We start from the raw sequence: 12,882 nt of genomic DNA, 5'->3' as shown, positions 1-12,882 counted from the left end.
CATTTATTGAAGATGCCCACACTATCTATGTGTGTGGAGGTTATTTTCTGACTTTATACTGGTGGGAATGTTGACGTGGGTCAGTAGTTACTGGTAGGCTCTCAGTTACCATTTCCAAAAAAAGGTAAGGTTTGAGATGTTTTCCTCTCCTCTGGAATCTTCCCTTCTTTAGATACCTTCCATGGATCCTTCCGTGCCCTCAAAAGTTATTTCTTCCAGCACAGACCTTCTGTTTAAGTTTTGTCCAGTCCATAGCATCATTTCTGTTTTCCTGAGGGATATGGAAACCTGTATCCTTGTGAGGATTACAGGAATCTTAATAGGTTTTCTTCTTTTTCTTCTCCTCCTTGTGTCATGATGATTGATTTCTGTTTGTCATCCCAATGACAGTATTAGTTGTGTTCACATTTTTTCCTCCAACTATCTTTCTTCATTGTTATAACTTGTTTAAATAGGTCAGACTGGTTTTTAATAGCACATCAGATAGCTTCCCCAGTTTTATTTGTCTACATTTCTGTTTATTTTGCTCTTTGTGCTAAAAAGTAGGTTTTCTGCCTTCGCGGCTGATTTAGCAGTGACTCCCACATTAGTAACAAGTTGTTTCCTGTAAAACATCATTTTTTTTGTCGTGTTATTTGGTGCTCCCAGGTCTTGTACCTCCTGATTCTCTTCCTGAAGAAAAAGTCTTCAGGCTGTAGAAGTGTGAGATGGCACAGTGACTTGGTATGCACGGTTTTGGTCCTTCTTCCTGAATCATTTGCCACCATCTTCACCTGTAACCTGTTTTTGCATTTGGAGTCCCCAGGTAGCAGAGTACACAGTGATTTAGTTGGGAGAGTTTTTGTCTGCAACAGATGCAAATGTCGGTTGTGATTATTTTCTTTGTGGTCTTTTTGCAAGCCTTCACCAGGATGGTGGCCTACAAGAGTGCTGACCGGACACCTTGTGAAGCCTGGGTTCTTGCTGCCTTAGAGCTGGGATAAAAGCACGTCCTGTCTTTGCCCAGACAACAAGAACTTAGTGAGCCGTGCCGCCATGTGTCACTGCTCTCTTCTGACTTTTGGCTTCCCTTCGTAGGATAATATCAAAACTGAGAAGCCCCATTTCTTCAGTAGTAAGCATGTGAGACGAGAATCTCACGATCAGGGTATTTTGAGTCAAGCTGATATTTATAAGTTGTCTACAAACTACCATTTCTCTCCCTCCTCGGCCCTTTTCTCTTCTGATGCTGTCACTGCTGAAGTCCCGTGCTGGCCTCTGTCTTTTCCTTTGCTTCACGGGATTCTGTGGCCAGCCTCCTGGTTGGTTTGGATGAGTGTTTCTTTAGATTGAGTCAGGCCACTTTTTGAAAGCAGATACTGGGGTAGTTGTTTGCGCTTTGTTTTCAAAGAGGACCAATGACATCCTGGGGTGGTCTTTTCTCTTCTTTATTTTGGAGGGGGTAAGGTAGGGCAGTTGGGGTTAAGTGACTTGCCCAAGGTCACATGGCTAGTTTTGTGTTAAGTGTCTGAGGCAGTATTTGAACTCAGGTCCTCCTGACAGCAGGGCCGCCTAGCTGTCCCCCTCGGGCGGTCTTAACTTGTGGCTGAATTGGATTTAAGTGAGGCAGTCACACAAAGTCCAGACAGTTGGCAGTGGCCTGAGATGCACTGAGTGACCTTGTCATCTTCAGTGACTGACCACGCTCCAAGCCCTCCATGGCCATTGGAACAAATTGTTCTCCTCCTCCCATTTCGCTGGAGAAAGCCTAACTCAGCATTGGGTTTGAGGTCCCTCAGTGTCCCTAGGCTTGGCTTAGCTGTCTGCTGAGATGGTTTTACCCAGGTCTGTCCACTGCTCGTGTGACAGCTTCTTGGAGTCATGGGTGGACAAGCAGCCCTCGCACCAGAGCTGCCAGTCCCCCAGTGTGCTGGGTTCTTGCCAGTATTTGGTCCTTTCTTGGCCTAGACAGGATTAATTTCCAGTCAGCTCCATAGTGCATTCTGACACTGGAGTGTGGCTTTGGGGAAGACATGGGGGCCCCTCTCTTTGCTTATCTGCAATAGTTGCTGCATTAATGCCAGCCTTGTGCAGGGCTTTGCTTGCTCATTGATGCTGTTTATTTCATAGTCTTGAGCACTGGGCATTTTGGAATATGGATTTAGAAAAAAGATTATTCACAAAGTACATCCTTCAGGAGGTAAACCCCACTTTGCTAGAAGCAGTAAAAATAGTTTAGATGAAGGGTTCTTAACCTTACTTGTGTCGTGGTCTCCTTAGGCACTTTGAAACCTCTAGACCTCTCCTCAGAATCATATTTTGAGTAACATTTATAATACTCGAAGTTTATGCTAAATTTTAATTAGAGTCTAATAAAAAATGTCTTTTTCACTCCGTGTTCTCTGTAATTTCACTCACAGATCCTCTCAAGTCCATCTACAAGCATCAGCCCCTAGACCCCAGTTTAAGAACTGTTTTGGACACAAAGTTGACGGTTCTAAGCGTTTCGGTTTGTGGCGTTTTGAAGATTTTATCGTTTCTTGATGTAGATGCTACTGACTTTTATTTCACTTCTTAAAAGCTGAGATTTCAAAAAGTTGTTCCCTTTTTTGCACATTTTTGCCCTCAGCTTTTTAATTAGAAAATGAACAAACTTTCTGATGAAAAGTTACTATCATTAGTGAGGAAAAATGTTAAGCTAATTGCCATCTGCAAAAAGTGGTAAAATTCTCTTCTGAATTGGCATATATTTACCACATGGTGAGTTCCTAAGCTTTGGGGGCAGACAGCTTCTCTAGGTTTTTCTGTTTCCCTGGGATCTTAGGAAGGGCCTTGGCCACAGCAGAAATATTTGCTGAATTCAGTTGTCAGATTATCCAATATCAGATTAATCCAAGTTAAACTAACCCACTGCAGCTTTACAAATGGCCAGGCCACTTACCGCTGGTAACTTTGTATGACTACAGAAGAAAAGACATTTTTAAGAGCAATGACCAAAAAAAAAGGCCCCTGTCATTTTTACGTAGTTTTAGGGATTATTTACTGAGTGGTTTGTTCTTTAAACTCATTCCTGTCTCTTTGAATGGTTTCAAAGTCGCTATCATCCCTTCCCTCCTTTCTGCCCTTCAGGAGCTAGGTCCTGTTTTGGTATGGCCATGTCCCCTGGCCTGGTCTCTCCTTTTCCATTTCTCCTGCTGGTGACTGCAGTGACAGCTTTCCAGATTGTTTTACTAGCCTGAAAGCTGAGACCCTGTTTCTTATGTGCCTCCTGATGTGACCCTGGCAAGCCCCTCATCCTCATAGTTTGTGAAAGAACCCGGGGATTCCGGAGTCCCCTGGGCCTCGGGAGGCTTGCCTGCAGTGCCCAACTCCTAGGCCCTTTTGTGGAGGAATGGAAGGAATGAGGGAGAAAGCTTGTCCAGCGCCAGATAGTACTCAGCCCCAGGAACGCAGGCCAGCAGATGTTCTCCATGGCCAAGTCCAGAAACAGGGGCGTCCTGATGCTGGGGTGAGATTGGTCTTGGGAGCAGGGTGGGTTTCGAGAACAAGGGCCCTTCCGTCAGTCAGAGCATTCTGTTGCTGGTGGTGTCAGTGGTGGTATACCCGAGTTTCCTGGGCAGTTCTTAGAGAGGAAACTTGCTCTCTAGGGAATATCTGTGACATCCTAGGAGATTGCCCTTGAACCCCAGACTAGTGACTTCCCAACTTTCCCTCTGTCAACAGCACCACGTAGAGAGTCCTAGTTTTTTGGTGACTGATATTCTCCACTGGGACCACAATCTCACCAGGCTTTGTTTTTCCTCTCCCTTTTCCTTGCTTCCCTAAACTAATTGTGTGCTCCTTCACAACCCTGGAGCAGGAGGCTGAACGGAAAGATTCTTATGGGGTCTTACTTTACCTGCCTCATTTGAACTGACTTTCTGCTGCTTTGCACAAAGATTTTCACATAACAGAAGCTCAGTGAGTGTTGGAATTGAGATTAGAACTCGTGTCCTTCATAGCCTTTAAGAGGTGGCAAGGTTGTATTTATTTCCTCTTTGAGAATAACCTCTGTGTCCCCTGGTTAAAACCACTGGGGACCTTGGAAACAGATGGACCTGAGGGGTCACAGAGTCAGGATTCAGGCCCTCTGACTCCCAAGGCTTTCTACCACAGGAGGTGGGGAGTTGGGGTTGTGTATGGGCTGGGCGGTGGTATGGGCAGGTGGGTGTCCCCACCTCACCTTCAGGCTCTGTACCGAAATTCAGGCCAGCCCTAAAGTGCATCTTCTCTCAGTCCATGTCTGACCCCACCATGCTGGAGAAAGATAGACCCACCGCCCATGTCACTTGTGTTATCGGAACTCCTTTACCATTTTGTCATCATTGCTGTTTCCTGCATTAAAGCTGAATTCAGCTCGTGTTTGTTGGGCCCCTGTGAGGTACCGGGCAATTTGCTAGTTTCTAGGGATGCCAAGAAAACCCCTTTCCTTGAGGAGCTCATACAGAAATACTCTTGCAGCAGACAGCTCACAGAACCCCCCCATCTGGGTGGCAAGTTGGAAGAAAGCATTCCTGCCCACTTAGTTTTCTTAAAAGAAAGAACCTTCTGTCTTCAGGTTTGGGGGTGTGTGACTTCAGGACCCAAATCAAGAGTGTTTGCATCTGCGTCCCCCCATGCCTGAGCTTTGGGTGGGAAGGTAGAGGTGGGCCCCACCCCACCCCAGGGAAGTGCTAGCCCTATTTTCTCTGCCCTTTACAGACTTGTGCCAGTGTGGGCACAGAGCACCTTGGGCTAAGGGCGTACTCTTGGTGAAGGGCTTCCTGTGTGTTTGGCATAGGCTGCCCTGGCTGGCCTTCTCTCTCTGTACCTCTAAGGTGTAGGGCGCGGGCCTGGCCATTGTGCTGGTGACCCCTCTGCTGAAGTGACGCACTTTGCCCATCTCAGCCTTCTGTAATGGTCTTGGCTCCCGCAGAGCTCAGACCCCAGGCTCCTTCCTTGTCCCTGCTCTGCCCGTCTTTGTGGAATGAGGCCAGAAAGGCCAGGCTAGTTGCTGGGCCGGCAGGCTCCGCTTTCTCTAGTGCAGGAAGGCCTCCTGCACCCCAAGTAAATGTTCTGCTGACCTGTTCCAGGTAACTTTTATAAGACTGTGTCATGTGTTAGTCGCTCATGGTTTGCACTCAGTTTTTCTCTTGTTGTTGTTAGTGCATTTTGGTGAGATGTCTCCCTTTGTCTCTGTAGTTATCAGAGACTGTTACAGACGATTGCCGTTCTCGAGGCTCAACGTACTCAAGCAGTCCAAGACCTCGAAAGTTTAGGCAGACACCAGAGAGAAGCGCTGAAAAATCCCATTGGATTTGTGGAAAAACTCCAGAAGAAGGTACCGAGTGGCTGTTTTTCAAGCTTTATTGGGCTCTATTATCTGGTGTACTCTGTTGTATGTGGGTCATGTACATTGTGAAAAGCTTTTTCTCCTCCTCCTCCTCTTCTTTCCCTAGACTTGGACCGCTGGGGACACATGGGGGGTGGGGCAGGGCAGCAGCCCCTGGGCTGGGCCTTTGTCCAACTGGTGTCCCTTCAGCGTTCTGTCCAGGCCACTCAGGAACCCCCAGATTGACTGGGGTGGGGTCACTTGACAGGGGCAAGATAAATTAATGAGGTTGCTGGGAAACTTGAGGGTTTAGACTTTGGGATCTGATTATTTTTACAAATCATTGCCTAAAGAAAGAATTTCCTATTAATAAAAACAGCAACCCTGTTAAAGTCTTTATGGCATTTAGTCAGAAAAACATGAGTAGGGAAGCAAAATGTTTTAATCTGCACATTCTTTTTTTTGGGAAAAGGGAAAGTCTGGCAGTGTGGTCTAACAGAACATTGGCCTTCAGAGAAGGCCAGACACATGAATATGGTTGAGGCATGGAGGTTGCCTAGTGCCCAGAGCCCTGGAGCTGGGATCAAGAAGGCCAGAGTTCAAACCCAGTCTCAGACACTTAGTAACTCTGTAACTCTGGGCAGGTCACGTCACCTGTTTGCCTCAGTTTCCTCAGCCCTAAAATGGAGATGACAGTGGCTCCCACTTGCCAGGACTTAGCACCGCGCCTGGCACACAACAGCTCTCATAGAAATGCTTCTTGTTTTTACGGTTTTCCTTTGTTATTACTGGTGTGTGTGTGTGTGTGTGTGTGTGTGTGTGTGTGTCTCATTTCCTCTCGAGCAAAGTGTCCAGAGGACAGCTACCAAAATCCTTTTGACGATTGTTTTTTCATAACTAGAGGGCCCTCACCTCTGTGTGAGTGAGGTTTTTTCTGCCCGTGTACACAAACCCTTGGCCAGCATATGGAGGAGACCCCATGGGTTGGGGGGGGGATATGATGCTGACCCTCGATTCAGATGCAGTTACTGATTTTAATGGACTCCCGATCATTCATGGGCTGCTCAGTTCTGTGTGATGCAGAAAGCAGACTGGGGGCTCGGCAGCATCTCTGTGCTAAGGACACGGGGCGGGGGTCCTTTCTTGGCTTGTTGGGGCATCCGTGGTTTACGGTAGGGCCTCCTGGCATCAAGGTCAGGAGTTACTGGGGCCTTCCCACTTTAGGCCCTGCCCTTGTTAGGAGGGCCTCCCAGCACTGAGGGGTCACGGGATGGCCTTTGTTTGCTTAACCTGAGGCTCGACAGAGATGGGCTTCTTGGTAACTGCTTCTTTCCTTCCTTTCTGAGCTATGGATTGTGAAATTGGTAGGTTTTAGTTTTTCCATGCAAAAATTTGGATGCCCAGTGATCCCAAAAGTATTTTGTTAATGGGTACGACATGTTCTTCGGGCTGCTAGGGGCCACCATCGTGCATAGAGCTCTGGGCCTGGAATTGGGAAGACTCACCTTCATGAGTTCAAATCCAGCCTCAGACCTTTCCTACCTGGGTGGCCCTGGACATGTCACTGAACCCTGTTTGCCTCAGTTTCCTCATCTGTAAAATGAGATGGAGAAGGAAATGGCAACCCCTGCAGTGACTTTGTGAAGAAAACAGAGTCAGACAGGAAGATTCTTTTTAGCCCACATCTGGCATTGGAGTAAGAGCACTGGTCTGGTCATCGGAGGCCTGGGCACTTGCTACTTTGGGAAGAGGCTGGAGTAGATGGCCTGCTCTCAGCCCCTGACCTCACGCTTCCTCATCAGTACCTGATGGCTTCATGGTTACGTGTGGTTTGCTTAGCGGGAGTCTGAAATTGCAGTTGAATGCCAAGCTCCATGTGTAGGGTGGCCTCGGGAGGAAGGGCTGCAGAATGGGGGCTCAGTTTCCTTGTCCTGGAGGGCGCCTGGTGGAAGGGCAGGGTCAGCCAGCGTACGTCTGCATTGTCAGGTTCTCTGTGTGTGGGGCGGACTCGTCACTGATTGTTGTACAGACTGTGTAGAAAGGGAGGCCAGTTCAAGCTTACACACCTGCAGCTACGGCATGGGAAGGTCGGCCCCTGTACTTGTTAGTTTGTCTCTGGCTTGGTTTTCACTAGAACAGAGGAGGGGAGGTGCAGCCTTGTCTTGGCAGGCTGGTAAAGTCTTGGCATCGCTTGGGATTTTGGTGGCGAGGTGTGAAGGGAAGGCACTTTGGGAAGACTCCCTCCATCTTTAATGAAGCTTGCAGTCCCTTGTGCTCCTTTCCCCTCCTCTGGCCACTCCCTGGTCAGTGCCATGTTGATGCTTTGGCACTTGGAGGCGGCGGTATGGGAGACATGCCTTGTTTATGAGGCTTGTGCACATCAAGAGGTGCTGCCAATGTTGGCATCTAGTTTTACATTACGTTTTTCATGTTGGTTTTTTTTTTTTTTTGTTTTCCAGACTGATATAGGGCTTCCGTTTCCACAGAGAGTTGTCCAATTACCAGAGATTGTGTGGGACCAATATACTAACAGCCTTGGAAACTTTGAACGAGAATTTAAAAACCGCAAACGCCACACTAGAAGGGTGAAGTTGGTTTTTGATAAAGGTAAGTCGTCGTTGGTGGCAGCACTCTTTTAAGTGAAACTTTCACAATGGACTTTGATTGAATAATTCTGTATCATGGTTTTGTTTGTAGTAGGTTTACCTGCCAGACCAAAAAGTCCGTTAGATCCTAAAAAGGACGGGGAAACCTTTTCCTATTCTGTGCTGCCTTTGAGTGATGGTCCAGAAGGTTCCAGCAGCCGGCCCCAGGTAAGGGAAAGACCCGGGGGAGATTTTCTTAAAAAGCGCCGAGAAACTGTTGACTGGATAAATGAATTTTGACTAAAATTCCACCTCTTTTCACTTTGATTTTCTCTTCTCTGGGGGTTTGCCACAGTCTAGGAAACATGCAGTTTGGGATCTGCCTTGTGAGGCCTGGCTGGAGTGGGCTGAGGGGAGGCTTCCTGTCCCTGGAGATCCTCCCTTTCTCCCAAACTGTGCCACCACCCTCATGTCCTCGCAGCCAGAAGACTAGTTGTTTGTCATGGTCCCCTCATGGGGGCACGGTCTGTCAATCAACTGGTCACCTGCTCATTCCCTACGACCTTCCTTCCTCATGTTCTCTCTGACTAGATGATAAGAGGCCGCCTGTGCGATGAGACCAAACCGGAGACGTTTAATCAGCTCTGGACCGTGGAGGAGCAGGTAATGGGGCACCCTTGTCAGTCTCTGCCTGGTGAAGCGGGCTCATGCCTGCGGATAGGAGGAGGTTCTTGGCCTTTGTGACAAACACAGGCACTCATCTGCTTTCTCTAGAAAAAGCTGGAGCAGCTCCTCTTGAAGTATCCTCCCGAGGAGGTCGAGTCTCGACGCTGGCAGAAGATTGCCGACGAGCTGGGAAACAGGACGGCCAAGCAGGTGATGGGCACGGCTGCCTGCCCTGGTGGGGCTGGGGATCAAGGGCAGCTGTTCTGAGGTGTCTCGGTAAAGTGTGGTGTTCTTACCGGAGGGCTTTGGGGGAGGCACCTGTTTCGGGTCTGCAGAGTGGAAGTGAGAGCTTTGGCAATGTGACCGTGTCCTCCCAGGCATCTGCTGAATGCTGCTCTTTCCCTGGGAATGGAGGACTGGAGCTCCCCTGGGGATCAGAGCTGCTTTTGGCAAGACTTAGGAGACTGTCATCCTCATGGATCGATCCGGGCAGGGCTGTCCGTCCTGGGCAGGCAGAGAAGGCCAGGGAGCCTGCTTCACTTTCACTTGGTCGCTCCCTGATTCCGTGTGTGCGTGTGTGAGATACCCATATACATACAGCCCACCTCCCTCCCACACTCACAAGCACACCTTTCACACACACCACACATGCATCCATACTTACCACAGTCACACATTCAGCCCACACCACACTCTTAGAGCCCACATACATACACCGTACATATACCCCACTACACTCCTGCACACCACACTCACATGCTTACACATCCCAGTGCACTCAAATACATACTCACGCAGTACACCACACATATGCACACATACAAACATGCACAACTTATAACCAGATACATCACACATAACACATATATTCATACCCTACCACGCACACATCACACACCCTGTCACACATGTACATGTGCCCCTCTCACTCTACTCTGGAGGAGCTGCTGGTGTGTGGCCTGTTGTAGCCTGTGCCTCCCACCATGTGCCTGTCCATTGCCTTCAGGGGTGTTCTGTGCTCTCCCCCCACCTGCCTGGGCATGAGAAGACACACCTTCTTTACAGGAATCGCCAGGACTCGCCATACCAGGATGTGTCAGAGACAGGGCTTGAACCCGGGGCATCCAGGGGTCCAGGTCAGCTGTGTCCTAGGTGCACAGTATGGGGCACATGCCGGCATTCAGGAAGACCTTTACCTTGTACAGCAGGGGCACTTTACCTTTTCTGGGCCAAGGACCCCCATGGCCGTCCTCAGACATGAAATAAATATACAGGGCGACAAAGGGAGCCAATTCTGTTGGCATCAGACTAGTCAGAAAATCCTGCCCCAGACCCCAGCAGAGGAGCCCCTTCTCTGGGGGATTCCCCTCTGGCATCTTGGAGAAGAGCCAGCAGAAAGTCCAGCCAAAGCGTGGTGCCACCTAAGGAATATATCCCGCTCTCCTGGTCCATCTTCCCGACTCCACATTGGCTCCCTGCCAGCGAGGCCTTCTAGCTTCTCCACTTTATTCATTAGATACATAAGTGTCTGGATATGTGAGATCTGCTAACCAAGGGAATGATTTTGATTTTAGATGCTGCTTTGCTAGCTTAAAAACCTTCTTTTATTTCCCGTAGGTGGCTAGCCGAGTGCAAAAGTATTTTATAAAGCTGACTAAAGCTGGCATTCCAGTTCCAGGCAGGACACCAAACTTGTATATGTACTCCAAAAAGGTAAAAAATGCATTGAAACACAGAGACCTGATGAGTGCCTCCTCTTTAGAATTCACTTCCTGGACTGGGACACATTTTTCAGACCCCAGTTTCATTGAATTTTACCCAAATGCAGTAGCTGATATTTCAAAAGGGTTTTTAGTGAGTGATAAGTGCTCTGTGATGTGAAATCCTGACCATAGGCCCCTCTCAGGATCTCAGAGGCCCTCTCAGTCTCTCACAAGATTGCGAAATGCCTGTAAAAGGCAATGTGGGACCCTGCCACCATGGGCTGTCTGCCTTCTCTGGGTTTCGCTTTTCTGAGATTTCCCCAGCAAAGGGGACCTTCCCTGGTTGCCAAGGTGTGGGACTCCCTCGGAGCTCAGGGTTGTAGCACCTTGCAAACTTGGGGGTGGGTTGGGGAGGGTGTTGCTTTCTTCTTTGTAGCCTCTGAAGCTGTAAGACCAGTGAGCTCACTTTGGTCTCTAGGCCCAACCCTAAAGCTCCTACTCTGAAAGCTGCCCTCTCTACAAGCAACTACTTGTGAGGAACATGGAGGATGAGAACTGAGATCACAAGGTCTAAAAGGGACCCCTCTTAGTATAGACTAGGGACAGGTCAACATGGGGGTTCTTCCCCCCCGTCAGGGCACCCTCGAGGCCATCCCCCGGTGCCCAGGTATGCATTTCCTCAGGTCATGGTCATCCCCCCTGTCACCAGACAGGTGAGGACAGAGGTTGTTACAGGTGCCGAGCAGGTAGATGCTTCCCTCCTTCCCCTCCCTGTAAAGTCTGGATTCAGTCACAGGACGACGCCCAAGGCCCTAGTGGACCACATGTGGCCTCAAGGCCCAGGTTCCCCACCCCTGACGTAGCCTGTCACCCCTTTAAATACAGTTCAGATCATTTCCCATGGATGTACGGCCACATCCTTACACCAGAACTCATTTACTGCCACAGCCCAGGCAGCGTTCCGTGCATGGGGCCTGCGAGCTCCGGGAGTCTGGGTATGGAATGGTCGCCACGTCAGGGTGTCTGAGTAACAGAGGCCTGGGGTTTACAGATTGGCTTTCTTGTTGTTGGTCATCCGCTACATGCTGGGCTGTTGCTGGCCGCTGTGCCTTTGTCTTGTCCCCAGACTTCTCTGACGCTGGGGGAGATGGGGAGGCTTTCGTCCCTTTCGGCTGCCTGGTTGTCTTTTTCTGTTTTCACCGTAGTTGGGCCTCGGGTTGATTTGTTCTGGTTTGTTAATAATTCATCCATTTCCTCTGCATGAGAGGGAAGGCTGCTTTACACCCTTTACATATCCCGGGGCGCCAGAGCAGGGTGCACTGGGGTCCCATCAGCACATGCTCATGAATGGTGGAGATGCCCGTCACCAGAAAAAGAAGGGTAGCCTGTTTTGGACATGTTTGTTAATGTTCTTGACTTGAGGAATTGGTTTCTGACTGGTCCTATTGAAATCTGTATTTTCTGATGTAGTCTTCAACGAGCCGACGACAGCACCCCCTTAACAAGCACCTCTTCAAGCCTTCCACGTTCATGACCTCCCACGAGCCTCCAGTGTACATGGATGAGGATGATGACGGGGCCAGTTTCCACAGCCACACAGACCCTGCGGCGGAGGAGGCCTCGGTAGGCACCTTCCTCTTCTTTATTTGGGGGGCTGCTATGGACATGGTGACCCTGCAGAGAATGCGGACTCTTCCTCCTCCGGGATGAGACATTTCGAGGTTCCTGCTGCCTTCCCTGTGGTAGATTTTCTCAAGAATTTCTGGGTATAATTCATTGTTGGGGGGGAGGCTCAGGAGTTTTGGGGCAGCCTTCCTCTCCAAATGTCAGGCGCTTGAATTCAGTGGGATTAATCAAGACCGTGGATAGCAAGCAGCCCTGTAAATGAAGTCAGAGGCTCAGTGCTGGTGTTTCTCTGGTAGGGACTCCCCCAGCCCCTTTGTGCTTGACCTAACTCTTCTCTGGAGAATTGACACAGTGCTCTGGCTGCCTCTGGGGCTTATGAATAGCTCATGAGACTTCAGGTGCTCTGTTGTCCCTCGTGGGGCTTGGAGCAGGAGTGTCACACCCAAGGAGAAAGTGTCCCTGAGGGCTGCCGACAGACTCAGAAAGCCACAAGCTAACGCTGTCTTTGTGGGGGGAACGTCGTCACCGTGTTCTGGGTCCCACATGTGTCCGTGATAAGATGCGCCGTCTTCTTAAACCAGCTCCCCCCCTTTCCATGAGGTCGGGGTGTTGGGGAGAGGAGGGAGGGGGCAAGCCAAGCGTCAAGTGAGAAAAAAGCTCCCTGTACTGCTTCCTTACACCCGGGGCTAGTGACTGGTTGGAAACAGCTTCTTCTGAGAGTCCCCACTCTAGTTCTGAAGGCCATCCTTGCTGTTGCAGGATTTCCAGATGGCATGGTCTGCTTGTCTGCACTTGTGTTGTGAAGAAGAGCCTTTTTCCATTCACTTGTGATGAAGGCAAATAATTGACCATTGTGGGGAAAGGAGGGCAGGGGGGAGGAGAGAGAAGAGAGGGAAGGGGAGAGACAGGGGAGGAGGGAGGAGAGAGAAGAGAGGGAAGGGGAGAGAGAAAGAGAAGGAGGGAGGAGAGGGAA

At 49.5% G+C, this 12,882-nt stretch overlaps 1 protein-coding gene across 9 annotated transcripts in view; it reads left to right on the top strand.

Annotated features, from left to right (window-relative positions):
* ZZZ3 (zinc finger ZZ-type containing 3) overlaps window positions 1-12,882 on the top strand; it is a 116,235-nt gene that overhangs the window by 91,401 nt on the left and 11,952 nt on the right. For 8 of the 9 annotated variants that reach the window (XM_069102221.1, XM_069102224.1, XM_069102227.1 and 5 more), the window contains 7 exons: window positions 5,200-5,338; window positions 7,789-7,936; window positions 8,027-8,142; window positions 8,506-8,577; window positions 8,689-8,790; window positions 10,198-10,293; window positions 11,754-11,906. In XM_069102221.1, the coding sequence (XP_068958322.1) occupies window positions 5,200-5,338; window positions 7,789-7,936; window positions 8,027-8,142; window positions 8,506-8,577; window positions 8,689-8,790; window positions 10,198-10,293; window positions 11,754-11,906 (826 nt within the window). The remainder of the gene's footprint in view (window positions 1-5,199; window positions 5,339-7,788; window positions 7,937-8,026; window positions 8,143-8,505; window positions 8,578-8,688; window positions 8,791-10,197; window positions 10,294-11,753; window positions 11,907-12,882) is intronic. The other variant, XM_069102230.1, reaches the window with a different exon arrangement.

The sequence above is a fragment of the Petaurus breviceps genome, unplaced genomic scaffold, assembly GCF_028583685.1.
Source record: "Petaurus breviceps papuanus isolate PSGF00001 unplaced genomic scaffold, PetGlider_PUasm1.0 545, whole genome shotgun sequence".
NCBI classification, from domain to species: domain Eukaryota; kingdom Metazoa; phylum Chordata; class Mammalia; order Diprotodontia; family Petauridae; genus Petaurus; species Petaurus breviceps.
This window is presented reverse-complemented; position numbering and strand designations above follow the sequence as displayed.